The 13,942-nt window shown below is 40.2% G+C and overlaps 1 protein-coding gene and 1 pseudogene across 1 annotated transcript; both read right to left on the bottom strand.

The window, feature by feature from the left end:
• Nucleotides 1-1,803: 1,803 nt before the first annotated feature.
• Nucleotides 1,804-12,734, bottom strand: LOC148932061 (uncharacterized). Its single transcript, XM_089065426.1, has 5 exons — nucleotides 12,508-12,734; nucleotides 2,974-3,003; nucleotides 2,456-2,554; nucleotides 2,103-2,193; nucleotides 1,804-2,004 (listed from the first exon to the last, which is right to left on the bottom strand). The coding sequence occupies exons 1-5, from the start codon at nucleotides 12,652-12,654 to the stop codon at nucleotides 1,916-1,918; spliced, it is 456 nt and encodes a 151-aa protein (XP_088921552.1). The 5' UTR covers nucleotides 12,655-12,734; the 3' UTR covers nucleotides 1,804-1,915.
• On the bottom strand, nucleotides 10,226-11,263 carry LOC148932062 (uncharacterized; annotated as a pseudogene).
• Nucleotides 12,735-13,942: the final 1,208 nt, after the last annotated feature.

The following is a 13,942-nucleotide window of genomic DNA, read 5'->3' as shown; positions in this document are numbered from 1 at the left end:
AAATAATAAATATTCTCCCCAATTAAAAAGTGAAAAGTGGCGTGATTTTCAATTCCTTAGAAGGAATTTAATTTAAAATCCTAATTAAATTAGGATTTGGTAAGATCTTCTTAAATTTGGCAAGATATGCTAGGATATTTGAATTTATTTATGGAAGAGAATAAACAAGGGATCAAATAATATAATAAAAATAATCCCTTCTCCCATAATAAGAGATTTTCGAAAATCTCTTTAAAGAAATCATAGGGGCCGAAAATTCATGGAACAAATTAGGGATATTCGGACTTTGGATTTAATTCGGATAATTATCCCAAGCAATAATTAAATCCAAGAAAATAGGATTTCTTTCCAATAAATAGGAGGGGTCGAAAATTCCACATACTTAAATAATGCTCCTATTAAATTCTCACTCATCCCTTAGGATAATACTTCACCACAATTATTATTTCTCCCCACATTAAAATATCCACATATTCGGATTTCACCTCCACTTCACATTTTCCAACAACTTTGACCATTCCACGGCCACGTCATATTTTCCACAATATTGACTATTCAATAGCCACGTCACATATTCAACAAGTTTGACTATTCAACTCAAACTCAACTCCATATCGCAATTAGGTCACAGAGAATATTGCAATAAATCACTCATATAATGCAAAAAATTTAATGCAAAAATTTCCACGTCACAAAAATTAGGGTTCGAAAAAGCGGGGCGTTACAATCCCTATTTTAAATAAATTTTAAAGTATTTAGCAAGTAGAATAAAAAGCTAAGTTGATTCAGTTGTGCCAAGTAATATAAAAAAAAATGCTAGTCGGATGTGTCTATTGATACGCCATGGAAAATAACACAAAATAAAAAAAATTTGATACCCACTTTGTAGTTTACTAAAAATAATAAAATTGATTCAAAGTTCATGATTTTAAAAACCAATATATGACTAGGGCTGGGGAAAAATACCGAAAAAATGATATATCGCTCGTATCGTATTGAAAAATATCGAAAAATTATCGAATTTTCGATATATCGTAATTTTCGATACGTATCGTAAGTTTTCGATACGATAACGATATGAATTTCCTTATATCGCGATATATCGTTTTATATCGGAAATACGATATATATCGGAAATTTTCGATATATCGATATTTTCGATATATATCGATATTTTATTTTCGATATATATCAATATATATCGAAATTTTCGATATATATCGATATTTAACGATATATCGAATTTCGGTACGATATATCGAAATATCGATACGATAACGATATGAAATTGTTTTATATCAAAAGTTCGATATATCGAAACTTTCGATACAATAACGATATGAAAGACTTTCATATCGATATTTACGATACAATACACGATATAACGTTTTCGATACGATATATCGTATCGACCCACCCCTATATATGATATTCACGTTCTTTGTGAATGAAGCAAAAGCTTCATTTTTATATGTTTTTAGTTTGTTATTGTAAAAGATGTTGGATCATATTTTATGTAGGATGAAATATATCTATTCTCCATGTTCACGAAAAATAAATTTATTGTTGGACGGTACATGTTTTAATGAGAAATTGATAAAGTACGCGAGAAGTATAAAAATGGCAAAATATGAGAGAAAGAGAAAAAAAAATGGTAAAGTTCTCATATTCGAGTCCGTCGTGACGCAATCTTTATATTTTCGTTCATGTGTCTATAAAGAAAAACAATTTCCACGATCATCCAAAAATAGTTTATAGAGGCGACCTTTTAGCTATTGTACATGGAGTAGTGAGCAATTCTACTTTATTTATGTGACCTTTTAACTTCATTGCATAGTAAGCAATTATCAGCGGTGAAATAGTTTATAGAGGCGACCTTTTAGCTATTGTACATGGAGTAGTGAGCAATTCTACTTTATTTATGTGACCTTTTAACTTCATTGCATATGTAATCCAAAAATAGTTTGGATTTGTTTGCAATTATCCCACGGCAAAAATATCCATCTGCATACGTGTAATATATTGTTGATGTTTTTCAACAAACAACGCTGTTTTCCGTATGAATAGACTACTTTGTTTAACTTATCAGCGGTGAAACTTACGTTTCGACTTCTTGTGGGAAGCTCTCTTGGAATGATGAACAAGCTTTATTCGAGACTTCTTGTTTAACTGATCTGCATAGCCTGTTGCTATCTTTGAACATGAGAGAATGACAAGAACAGCATTAACCAGTAAGCCAATGAGTGGGAAGAAAAACGTAACGAATAAATTACAATATCAGCAAAGAGGTAAGAATCACGTTAAAACCTTTGTAATCACATATCATGGTGTACAACATAAACAATACACATGAAAAAATAGTCGTGTAGTTTTATACGAGGCCAGACATTCATATCATATAGCTTTATACGAGGCCAGGCATGTATGAGTACATGTCACTGATAAAATTGCATACCTCATTTCTTGATGTTGAGTAATCCCCATTGCAGAGGATGTCTTTGAGAGCTTTCTTCGTGTCAGCCCGCTTCTGCCGAACTGTATATTTTATATAAGCCTGAAAGGAAAGTGCATAAATTCAATCTTAAGAAATCTGCGTGAAAGAGCATTCCTTCCCTGACATCAACGAGATGAACTCAAGAAATAACGTAACTAGTTAGATATGAGGAAGGCTTTGCCAAAGACAAACATTGGATGAGTAGATGTTCCACAGTCCTCCAAAGCTGATCTACTAGTGGATAAATTTTAGAGAGAAATTTTGAATTTGTACGAACAAGAATGGTATGAGTCGTATGACCAGATGTTCCACAGTTCTCCAAAGTCAAATGTTAAGTTCTAGAGATAAATTTGAATTTGTAGGAGCACGATGAGCATATCAAGAGTCTTTTTATTTCAAAACAACCACTTACTGGAAACCAAAGTTCAACAATATTTGATGCAATAATCTTTAACAAGATATTAAGGTAACTTCTCCACCTTCAGTGATTCTTGATCCGTCCTTACACCCTGCGATTTATTCAAAAACACTACATTTTAGTAAAAACATATACGCCAGCTAATGTTATCAACCAGAAAATAACTATTTCCAGAAAAGTTTCACATGCAAATTGGGATCTGTATTAAGGACAATCAGACAATAATAAATGATCCAGATATAAGAGTTCCGAAATTCCATCTTAACAAAAAATAACTATTAGTATTATTGAAACAATGAAGAAAATGTAACAACACAGCTGTTTGTCATCTCGGCTATGACAACCATGCTACAAAAGTGATTACTTTATGTGTTTGATGGATTCAATTATTCATAGATTAGCTTATAGTGTGACTCAACTCAACCCCCAGATATGAAAACATAACTATGAAAACATTCCATGATTGTCACTCTTCGTGGTGACTATCCCATAACATACAGAGTCTTTCGAACACCCAAACTAGTTGAGCACTTTCTTAAATTCAAGTCATATTATTTCAAATGACGACACACAAATAAGTATAAATTGCACGAACTACTCCCTCTTTCCACGGAAACTAGCCTTGTTTTCCATTTTTGGCCAGTCCAACAAAGTTGGTCTCTATCTATGGTAAGATTCTCTCTTTATTGAGGTGAGTCGCGATTTCCACGAACAATACTTTGATAGACCTTCGATGGTCTATCGCTGGAAATCGAAGAGCACACGAAAGATAGAAGATGAACGGAACGATAAAACCCTAGTTGAGGTTCTAGGGTGCGTTTTCACGCCAAGAAGAATGAGAATAAATTTATGTTTATTTCTCAATAATTTAATTATCTATGGGATTCTAGTATTTGTAGAATCCGCAACCCTAGACGGTTCGACCTACCTAGTTCGTCTCGGGAAAGAACCGACAAGAAAACCCGAGGATATCTAACCTAGACCCAAAAGATATCTTGCAAGGCAAGATATAAAAAAGATTACAAATTATCACGTGAATTTAATAAGCCAGAATAAGTCTAACTATAGAAATAATAATAAACTAAAGATGTGCAAAGATATGCATGAATCTTCACTTCTTTGGGACCTCGTCCACGTAGCACGTTGGATGGTGGTGGTGTGGTAATGTTTGAGTCCCTATCAACTCCCCCACCGATAAAAATTGCCTTGTCCTCAAGGCGAAGGTTTGGGAAGTGGTGCATCAGCCATTGGACCTGTGGAATTACAATAACAAAGATAGAGAGCAGGAGAGTTGCAACTAATGTCGCCAACCGTTTTAGCCACTGAGTTTGGCCGAGAAGGGATAACTGGAGAAGAACCCTGGCACTGCGTTTCTTGTCCTTTAGGCGATCACTCAAGTGCAGGTTGTCACTTAAAGCATTTTCAGCCTACAGTACAAAGTAGGCCCAACCTCTTCAAGCACGTTGAGAACAAACTCCTCATATACTCCTGTGGCTGCCTGAAATACCTCATATACGTCTGGTGCAGCGGCAATTCCTTTTACCTCATCAAGCTTAGAGACATCACAATGAGAACCATTCACACCAGGCTCAACAATACTAGACACCTTCATCATTCTCTGAGAATCACTCTTTATGTCACCAAACCTGGCTCTCATGGTTTCAAACCTTCTGTCGCATTCTTTAAACAAATGCATCCCCTTCTTCTTAATCGAATGACGCCTCATGTGACCCGAAAGAGTCCTCAAAGAGCTGGGTTGTTTGCTGTCCCCACAAGCATTTACGGTCCTCTCAAGAACCGCATGTTTGGGATCAGAAGGCTTACTGAATTTGACACCGAGTTTGTATTTATTGTTGCTCAGATCTCCACCGTTGAATTCTTCCAAATTGATTTGATCTTCGTAGATGTTAACACTGTTGGATTGTGTGATATCTTCATTAGCATTGAATTCAAAATGGACCTGGACAACTCCATTAACTCCAATCGCGGAGAGTCGAGAGTGCAGCATCTCCCTCTGAGATTGATTTGCAACGATCTGGAAACAAATAGGTATGGCTCGGCGATGGCGCGTCTCTCGTGGCGGTAAAGTGCGGGTTTCACCACATAGATCAAGGTGGCCCGTTTCACTGTCGGAGTCCCCTCGGGTATGCCGTTCCCCTCCATGCCCATTACTCTCGTCCTCTAATGCCCCAACATGGGTGTTCCACTCGAGATAGAAAATTCCACCAAAATAAGGGACCAAGAAACGAATGTGAAGAGACAACATTTTTTGTATTCGATCAGCTGATTCTAAGCAGACCTGCTCGTTTCTTGCAGCCCCAATAATATCTGGAGCAAGCCGTTTGGCCATTACTCTATCATTTGGAACACCCAAAGCAAAAAACAGCAAGCAAAAAGGGACGACCCTGTCATAGTAGGAGGCTATGAGAAACTGTTCACCAGCTATCAAAGGCTCCCCCATTGGAAAGAATGCAATATATCTGCATATTTGTTCCTGATCAGTGAACTTCTTATTGGAAAATTTGACAAGAAAAGAGCCTCCTCGAACGAAGCTGTGAACTCGACGGTCATCACCCATCAATTCACGGAAACTGAAATTATGAAGATAATAAGTATCCGCTGCCTGAAGAGGTCCATATCCCCAGAGACAATTCTCCACCACCGGAGTCAGCGGGAGGAACGGAGAAATCTGTAATGTGTCGATTCGCTCGCATAATTCCCCAATATGTCACATCTTTGCGCGGAGGGATCGAGCGGGAATCAGAAGCGAGTGTTTGTTCCTGTCTGAACTCGTCTTGATGTCCAACACCAAGCAAAGTGTTTGGCTCCGGGAAAGACTTACTCCCATCACTAAATAATGGTTTTGGACCTGCATCACTTGTGTCGTCGAAGCAAGCAAATTTCTCATTCTCAAGCAGACGGGGATTACTACAGTCCCTGCAGTTATTCGAGCTCGCGGCACAATGCAACTGATGTTCGGCACTTGAAATTATCATCAAACGCAGCGGATCCTGTTGAACCATCTCCACTGTCATTCATCGCCTTTGGTTTGTACCTGGAGCAATGCTTCCTTTTATTAAGAATCTCAGCAGTCTCCTCAGTAATCTGACCAGCTGTCTCCTCAGTAATCTTACCATCAAGCACTTTGAGATCACTAACAGTAGTAAGCAGAGATTGTTGCTCTAGATGAGGCCTCTTTAAATCACTATATGATGGTGTAGTAGTTTCTGCATATTGTGGATCTTTTTGTGGAGATCTTATAGAATGACAAACGTCCGGACCATTAACCCCGTCGCAAGGAATAGCAACTAAACTTGGGTCTGTTGAGAGTTGTGATGAAACTGAAAGAGCAGTTCCATCATTGAGAGCTTTGACAATGCTAGGAACTTTATCCGCCACCAATTCCAGCGGTAAATTGGTCCGGTATTGGGGTCACCGGAAGATGAAACAGTGACCGGAATAGCACCGATGCACAAAGAGTTGCTTGTAGATGAAGACGGGGAGGAAGGGAGAGCACTTTGCATTAAATCATAATAATGAGATTACAATTAAGGAAATTACAATTCTTATAGTGACTCAAGTGTACGATCGAACAAACTTCACCTCCTCTAACTACATTTCATTCCTAATGTGCGCCGTGTGTGTGATTTCATCCCCTATGATCCTGCGGTTGCTGCACCTATGCACCGCTTTATTTATCTCGTCACCTTTCGCACTTATTTCTCGTATCAAATCTCCCTCCTCGAAATAAACCTTGCCCTCAAGGTTTAAAATGCGGAAACCGCTCCATAAACTCATGCAAAAACTCCCATGTAGCATCCTCCGGAAAAGAGTTTTCCCAATGGACCAACACCTGAGTGGCTGGACGATTTCCCCTCTTCACCAGCTTGCGGCCCAAAATCTTGACTGGTTCCAAGAATGTGGAGTTCCCCACAGAAGGAAGAGTCCCATGCAGCTTGTCAAGTGAGCCAATCTTCTTCTTAAGCTGCGATACATGAAAAACAGAGTGTATTTTGCACTCAGCCGGCAGCTGCAATTTGTACGCCACTGGGCCGAACTTATCGATCACCTTAAATGGCCCAAAGTAACGGGGACTAAGCTTTTGAAACTGACGATCACGGAGGGTGTTTTTGCGATAAGGTTGAAGCTTTAAATAGACCCAATCGCCCACCTTAAAGTGCCTATCCGAGCGGTGTCGATCATGTTGTTGTTTCATGCGTTTCTGAGCACGCCCAAGATGATGCTTAAGCACCTCAAGCATAGCCTCACGAGCAACCAAGGTTTCATTCACATCGTGAACCGAAGAGTCACCCCGAAAATAAGGAATATGGACCGGTGGTGGATACCCATAGAGAGCCTCAAAGGGAGTAGTTTGAATGGCTGAATGAAACGATGTGTTATACCAAAATTCAGCTAGACTCAGCCATTTACTCCAGGTGGACGGCTGATCTCCACACATACATCTCAGATACGTCTCCAAACACCGATTGACCACCTCCGTTTGGCCGTCGGTTTGAGGATGATAAGCCGTAGACATATTCAGCTCCACACCTTGTAGTTTAAAAAAATCCGACCAAAAAACACTCAAAAAGACTCTGTCCCGATCACTTATAATAACCGAGGGCAAGCCGTGAAGCTTGAAAACATAGTCCAAGAAGGACTGAGCCACAGTCAGAGCTGTGAAAGGATGGGCGAGGCTCATAAAGTGAGCATACTTGGTGAGACGATCAACCACTACCAAGATCGCTGATTTACCTGCAGAGACCGGCAGACCCTCGATAAAGTCCATGCTAATGTGAGACCAAGCATCCTCGGGTAAGGGGAGGGGTTGTAGAAGCCCAGGGGAAGCGCTATGATCATATTTGAAGCGCTGACACACATCGCACTCCCTTATGTATTGGCGAATTTGTTTCTCCATATTAGGCCAATAGAATAGGGAAGAAAGGCGTTTATAAGTAGCCAAAATACCCGAGTGGCCGCCCGTACTGGAGTCACGGAACAGACTTACTATTTTCAGCCTTAAACCTGCATCCTCACCAACCACTAATCTCCCTTTGCGACGTAACTGATCAGCAATCCAGGAAAATTTGGAGTGCTTCGAAGGGTCCTGTTTAAGCTCCGAAATCAGAGAACGGAGAGTCGGATCAGAGGACCATGTGGCAACAACCAGCGGGTAAATATCAGTAGAAACAGAGGTGATAGCCATGCAGAAGATCTCCGAGGAATGCACCCGAGACAGAGCGTCAGCCACCAAATTCTCGATGCCTTTCTTATAAGTAATTTCAAAGTCATATGCCATCAACTTCGAAAGCCAAGTTAACTGCCCGGGAGTAGAGAGTTTCTGATTCATCAAATGAGCCAGAGTCTTATGGTCCGTTCGAACCTCAAAAGGTTGATGGCTCACATAGTGACTCCAGTGAGTGACCGCGAACACCACAGCCAACAATTCTTTGTCGTAAACCGAGAGTAGTTTGTGCTTAGGGGAAAGGGACTTGCTGATGAACGCCAGGGGGTGCCCACCTTGCATTAACACTGCACCAATGCCATAACTAGAAGCATCGGTCTCAATAATGAACGGAAGGGAGAAATTCGGTAGAGCCAGCACCGGAGGTGTTAACATGGCCTTTTTAAGGCAGCAGAAGGCCTTTTCGGCCTCATCATCCCAAAGGAAGGCGTCCTTCCGTAACAGGTCAGTCAAAGGCTTACAAATCACCCCATAGTTACGGATGAACCGTCTATAGTACCCCGTAAGGCCCAAGAACCCCCTCAATTTCGATACATCTGACGGAGAAGGCCATTCCTGCATAGCTCGCAGCTTTGCTGGATCCGTCGCCACACCTTCCACAGATATAATGTGACCCAAATATTCAATACAACTCTTAGCAAATTCACACTTAGAACGCTTAGCGAACAGAGAATGTTCTCGCAGCAACTCAAATACTTGTTTCAAATGAGAAAGATGAGATGCAAAGTCACAGCTATACACAAGTATATCATCAAAGAAAACCAATACAAACAGCCATAGGAAGGGTCTAAAAATATCATTCATAAGGCCTTGAAAAGTGGCCGGGGCGTTGGTGAGGCCAAAAGGCATCACGACAAACTCATAATGGCTGTCATGAGTTTTAAAAGCCGTCTTGGGAATATCCTCCGGCTTCATTCTGATTTGATGATAACCCGCACGAAGGTCAATCTTAGAAAAAACAGAGGCACCGTGGAGATCCTCAAGGAGTTCCTCAATTAAGGGAATCGGATACTTGTCCTTCACCGTGAGCTTATTAAGGCGCCTATAGTCGACACACATACGCCATGTGCCGTCCTTTTTCTTGACAAGCACGACAGGGGAAGAAAAGGGGCTTGAACTCGGCCTAATGAAACCGTGGTGCAGCAACTCCTTAACTTGTTTCTCAATGATATTCTTTTGCAAAGCTGTGTGACGGTAAGGGCGAGAGTTAACCGGGGCTGCTCCAGGAGTAAGAATGATCTGATGATTATGAGAACGGAGCGGTGGAAGACAAGTAGGCTCCTCAAACACCACGTTCTGGTCCTCCAAAAAAGAGTGAATGAAGGAAGGAACCTTCTGCTCCTCTTGAACAGAGCTCTCCAAAGCAAGCAGCTCTGACTGACCCTCCTCATTAAGCTGAATGCAGCAAAGTTGGATACCCTCTCCATGAGCTAGCAACTTATTCATTTCCTTATCCGAAACAGTGGAGACTCGGGGGAAATGTTGGCCACCCCTCAAAACATACCGTTTGCCATTCAACTTGAAATCCATGGTGAGGTGTTTGAAATCCCAATTAATCACCCCAAGAGTTTCCAACCATTGAACACCCAAAACCATATCACAATTGCCTAAGGGAAGGAGTAACACCTCAGTAGTAAGGGTAGTTCCCCTTAGAGACCACTTTAGATCCTTGCACATCGAAGCACATTCAAGCCGATTTCCATCGGCCACATCAACAAAAACCGACTTAATAGGAGTAAGACGAAGACAAAGCTTCTTAGCCAAATTCAAATCCAAGAAATTATGAGTACTTCCGGAATCAATAAGGATGTGAATAGTACGCTTACCAACACGTCCAGCGATACGCATCGTTTGAAAGCCACGAGAAGTCGATCCACTAATCGCATTAATAGAAATGAGAGGGCTATCCTCCTCCTCTGTTTCATCGCACCCCTCTGCCTCCTCCGCAGGTGGTTCCTCCTCACGGAAACCATCGTCCACCTCCATTACATACAGATACTTCCGAGCACATCTGTGGGTCCTATCGAACTTCTCATCACGCCCAAAACAAATGTTCCTAGCCCTCCGATCAGCCACCTCCTCCGGAGTCAGCACCCGTTAAAAGCAGGTGTAGTAGGGGTGGGCAGCAAGGAAGGTGAGCTGCGAGAATCACTGCCCGATCCTTGAGAATTGAATCACTTAGGGCCCAAAGGGAAGCCCTCCTTAACTGGAGCTGAAGGCGCGCTAATGCATACGCGTGAACAAGCGTCTGTGGCATGAAGAGGCGAACCGTCTTCTGGACGTAGGGTCGGAGGCCGTTGACAAAGTGACTGATAGCGTAGGCTTCGGAGATTGAAACACGACCCAGCAGCAATTCGAAGCGATCGTGGTACTCAGCGAATGAACCCGTTTGCTTCAGAGCAAGGAGCTCGGACATCGGATCGCCCAGAAGGTGATCGCCGAAACGTCCCTCTAAGGCTTGAAGAAACAAAGGACATGGGGTAGCCGTGGGCACCTCTTGATACTTCGCCCAATTGTGAAACCATTGCAGAGCACGGCCCTCCAAGTTGATAATCGCCAGCCTGACCTTCGCATCCTCCGGCGTAAGATCCACCGCGAAGAAATGGTCACAACGTAAGATCCACCCTGTCAGATCCTCGCCGGAAAAGATCGGGAAACCCACTTTCGACTGCCTTGTTGCAAAATACTGTTGGGGCCTCGCCTAAAAACCACCTCCGCCCCCCTGATGCGCCACACCACCACCACCCGTGGCCATGAAACGGGCCATGATCTCATTCTGCTGAACCTGAAGTGCCAGGAACTCCTCCCTCAGCTCCCGCAGCGTCAGATCGTGCGCGGAGTCCGATAGATCGCGGGCTTTGTCAAGCTCCTCACGCCGACGATCGGCGTCGGAGAGCTTGGTAGTCAGATCTGTCAGAGCAGCAGTCAGCATCTCCTCGAGACGGCGGTTGTCGCCGGAGCGTGTTTCCACCATAGGATCGATGAAGCTGATACCACTTGGTGCGGTATTGGGGTCACTGGAAGATGAAATAGTGACCGGAATAGCACCGATGCACAAAGAGTTGCTTGTAGATGAAGACGGGGAGTAAGGGAGAGTACTTTGCATTAAATCATAATAATGAGATTACAATTAAGGAAATTACAATTCTTATAGTGACTCAAGTGTACGATCTAACAAACTTCACCTCCTCTAACAACATTTCATTCCTAATGTGCGCCGTGTGTGTGATTTCATCCCCTATGATCCTGCGGTTGCATGCACCCATGCACGGCTTTATTTATCTCGTCACCTTTCGCGCTTATTTCTCGTATCATAAATCTATTGAAACCCCCTCATACAATTCCGAATCTAACGCTACAACATTGTTGGCATCCACAGTAACCTCAGAATCGCAAATAGTTGAATTAGAACCACTCCCATTAGCAAAATTATTACTAGAAACAATCACAGTCACAGGTAGAACACCAAATTGATAGACCTTCGATGGTCTATCGCCGGAAATTGAAGAGCACACGAAAGATAGAAGATGAATGGAACGATAAAACCCTAGTTGAGGTTCTAGGGTGCGTTTTCACGCCAAGAAGAATGAGAATAAATTTATGTTTATTTCTCAATAATTTAATTATCTATGGGATTCTAGTATTTATAGAATCCGCAACCCTAGACGGTTCGACCTACCTAGTTCGTCTCAGGAAAGAACCGACAAGAAAACCCTAGACCCAAAAGATATCTTGCAAGGCAAGATATAAAAAAGATTACAAATTATCACGTGAATTTAATAAGCCAGAATAAGTCTAACTATAGAAATAATAATAAACTAAAGATGGGCAAAGATATGCATGAATCTTCACTTCTTTGGGACCTCGTCCACGTAGCACGTTGGATGGTGGTGGTGTGGTAATGTTTGAGTCCCTATCATACTTCAACCACTTTTTCCATATCTCTCTTACACCAATTTTGCAACAAAACATGTGCATTCATTCCACTACCAATACTATTTTTCGTGAACGGATGAAGTATAATAGAGGCCAGAGCTTCCTAAGACTAGTTCTTATTAATATTAACAAATACTACCAATTTTCTTTACTTCCATTTTGCCACTTGTTTACCCTCTCTACACATTCATATGAAAATCACTGAGATACAAATTAATTATACATCAAGAAAAAAAAAAGCCCTTCCAAAAGCCAAGATTCAAACTTTGAACAATAATCAGCTAAAAGAGCCTCATATCTACATAGAGAATAACATCACAAGCACAAAAAATAAATAAATCAGAAATGACTAAAAAAGAGTGAACACATACATAAAGGAAACCAGAACCAGAGTGTGAAAGCAAAAAAACTCACATTATCAAACTTATTTTTCCATTTCTCAAAGAGAGCATTAGTTGAATGGAATGAGGCGAATTGGGCAGCTGCTATTTCTACCCTTGCCGATTGAGTGACGGCGTTGTTGATGATCAATAGATTCCGACATCTCTGTAGAATTTGCATGATGAAGTCCTGTGAATTTTTGATGAATTGGTAACAATGATTTGATAAAGATCTATTCTTTCGAAGAATTGTAGAATCCGTCAAAATTGATTGGGATTTCCGTAAACATGGGTTGGGTTTCATTTTTTAATAATAATAATAATAATAATAATAATAATAGTAATAAATTTACTAATTTTAGTATAAAAACATAATATTTGGTAAAATTGCTATTCGTCCTGGAACTTTAATAATCAACCTTATGAATTTTTACACTTTTCTCAATTTTATAAGGTGATTTGGATAAAATTGTATTTAATGTGACAGTAAAAAAGTTCTACAAGAACGAGATTAGTTGTTAATTTTTGCATTTTCTTAAACACAAATAACTGAATTATCTAATCAATATGAAATATAAGTGCATCAAATCAAATATATGTGCACCAAATCAAAATATTAAGTAGACTTCATGATTTTCTAGTTCGTGGGATATATCAGAATTTGATTAAAGTCACGTTTTTCTTAAAGTAAGTTACTTATTGAAATTAAAATTATAGTACTAGGAAACAGTCAAAAACAACATTATAATTTGTAGCTGACCAATCAACTAATGATTAAGATAAAACCAATAATTGAAATCAATAAAACTGTTATTCATAATAAAAACTACGGGCCGCGGGCCGTTACAGTTGGGCTGATTCCCAAGCAGCCTTTTATTTTTGCGGGCCAGCTTGCATAATAGTAAATCATATAGTACTAGTAATATTACATTAAATTATCATAACTTACAAAATTAAATATTATTGAATGCTATTAAAATTGGGAATGTATGAGTACTAATTTCACATATATTGAGTTGACTTAAATGAATTATATTCAATTATTACTCCCTGTACAATGAACTAATTATTTTGTGAATTTAGGCGTGTCTTGCTTCTATTTCCGAGCAAAAATATATTCCAATGAACATGTTATTGTATTAATTAAAAAATATAAATAAAAAATAATTATAGCAATCTCATATTATTCCTATGTCGAAATAAAAATATAAATAAATAAAAAATAATTATATAAATCTCATAGCATTATCATCTCAATTTTTGTTCGGATAGAAAGAAATCTATCTCGTATATCGTATATCGTGTATATAGTTAGAATATCGAATATTCACAGCTAGGGGTGTAAGTTCGGGTACCCGCGGATACCCAAACCCGAAAATTCGGGTACCCGAATCTGAAATCTCAAAAATATCATACTCAATACCCGACCCGTATGTGAGTTCGGGTACCCTAATACCCGATGCGGGTAC

The sequence above is a fragment of the Salvia hispanica genome, chromosome 2 (genome assembly GCF_029641045.1).
Source record: "Salvia hispanica isolate PSC_SH4W2 chromosome 2, Shi_PSC_v1, whole genome shotgun sequence".
Classification (NCBI taxonomy): Eukaryota; Viridiplantae; Streptophyta; class Magnoliopsida; order Lamiales; family Lamiaceae; genus Salvia; species Salvia hispanica.
The sequence above is the reverse complement of the archived record's forward strand: the minus strand, read 5'-3'. Positions and strand labels throughout refer to the sequence as shown.

Excerpts from the sequence above, each read along its gene's own strand:
- LOC148932061 (XM_089065426.1), bottom strand. The coding sequence starts at position 12,654 with ATGCAAATTCTACAGAGATGTCGGAATCTATTGATCATCAACAACGCC. Across the intron at positions 3,004-12,507 it reads GGAAAAATAAGTTTGATAAT|GGTGTAAGGACGGATCAAGA; the intron begins GTGAGTTTTTTT and ends AATAAATCGCAG. Across the intron at positions 2,555-2,973 it reads CGGATCAAGAATCACTGAAG|GCTTATATAAAATATACAGT; the intron begins GTGGAGAAGTTA and ends CTTTCCTTTCAG.